Source organism: Myotis brandtii, unplaced genomic scaffold (genome assembly GCF_000412655.1).
Source record: "Myotis brandtii unplaced genomic scaffold, ASM41265v1 scaffold1720, whole genome shotgun sequence".
Lineage (NCBI taxonomy): Eukaryota > Metazoa > Chordata > Mammalia > Chiroptera > Vespertilionidae > Myotis > Myotis brandtii.
Window position 1 is genome coordinate 40167 of NW_005356342.1, and position 423 is coordinate 40589.

Sequence of the window (423 nt, forward strand, 5' to 3'; positions counted from 1 at the left end):
GGGGCCTGAACGGAGGCGGGATCTCCAGCCGCTCCAGCCGCTCCCAGTCGATCCAGCGGAAGAAGCCGTGAGCTCGGATGGTGGGTTCCCCATCGGGCCCCGAGCCCAGGCGCTTGGCGGGGTGTTTGGTTAGGAACTGTGGGGGACACAGAGAGACGGACGGACAGACAAGTCCCAGACAGGGGGGCCCAGAGAAAGAGAGACAAAGACGGAGGAACAGAGAGACACAAGCATAGAGATCCGAGGATGGAAGGATAGAAGAATGGGGTAGATGGAATCCAAGCCCACAGACCCAAGGGCAGACGGAGAAGGAAATATCAGGGCGTGAGGGTGTGAGGGCCAGAGGAACCCAGAAAGGGAGGAAGTGGACGTGGACAGAATCAGAGACGGGGGTGGAGGGGCAGAGGGAGAGAGGGAGAGGGG

The 423-nt window shown here is 61.2% G+C and overlaps 1 protein-coding gene across 1 annotated transcript in view; it reads right to left on the minus strand.

Annotated features, from left to right (window-relative positions):
• Positions 1-423, minus strand: part of PRKCG (protein kinase C, gamma) — a 14385-nt gene that overhangs the window by 710 nt on the left and 13252 nt on the right. The window contains exon 12 of the mRNA XM_005863127.2: positions 1-136. Coding sequence (XP_005863189.1) covers positions 1-136 — 136 coding nt within the window. The remainder of the gene's footprint in view (positions 137-423) is intronic.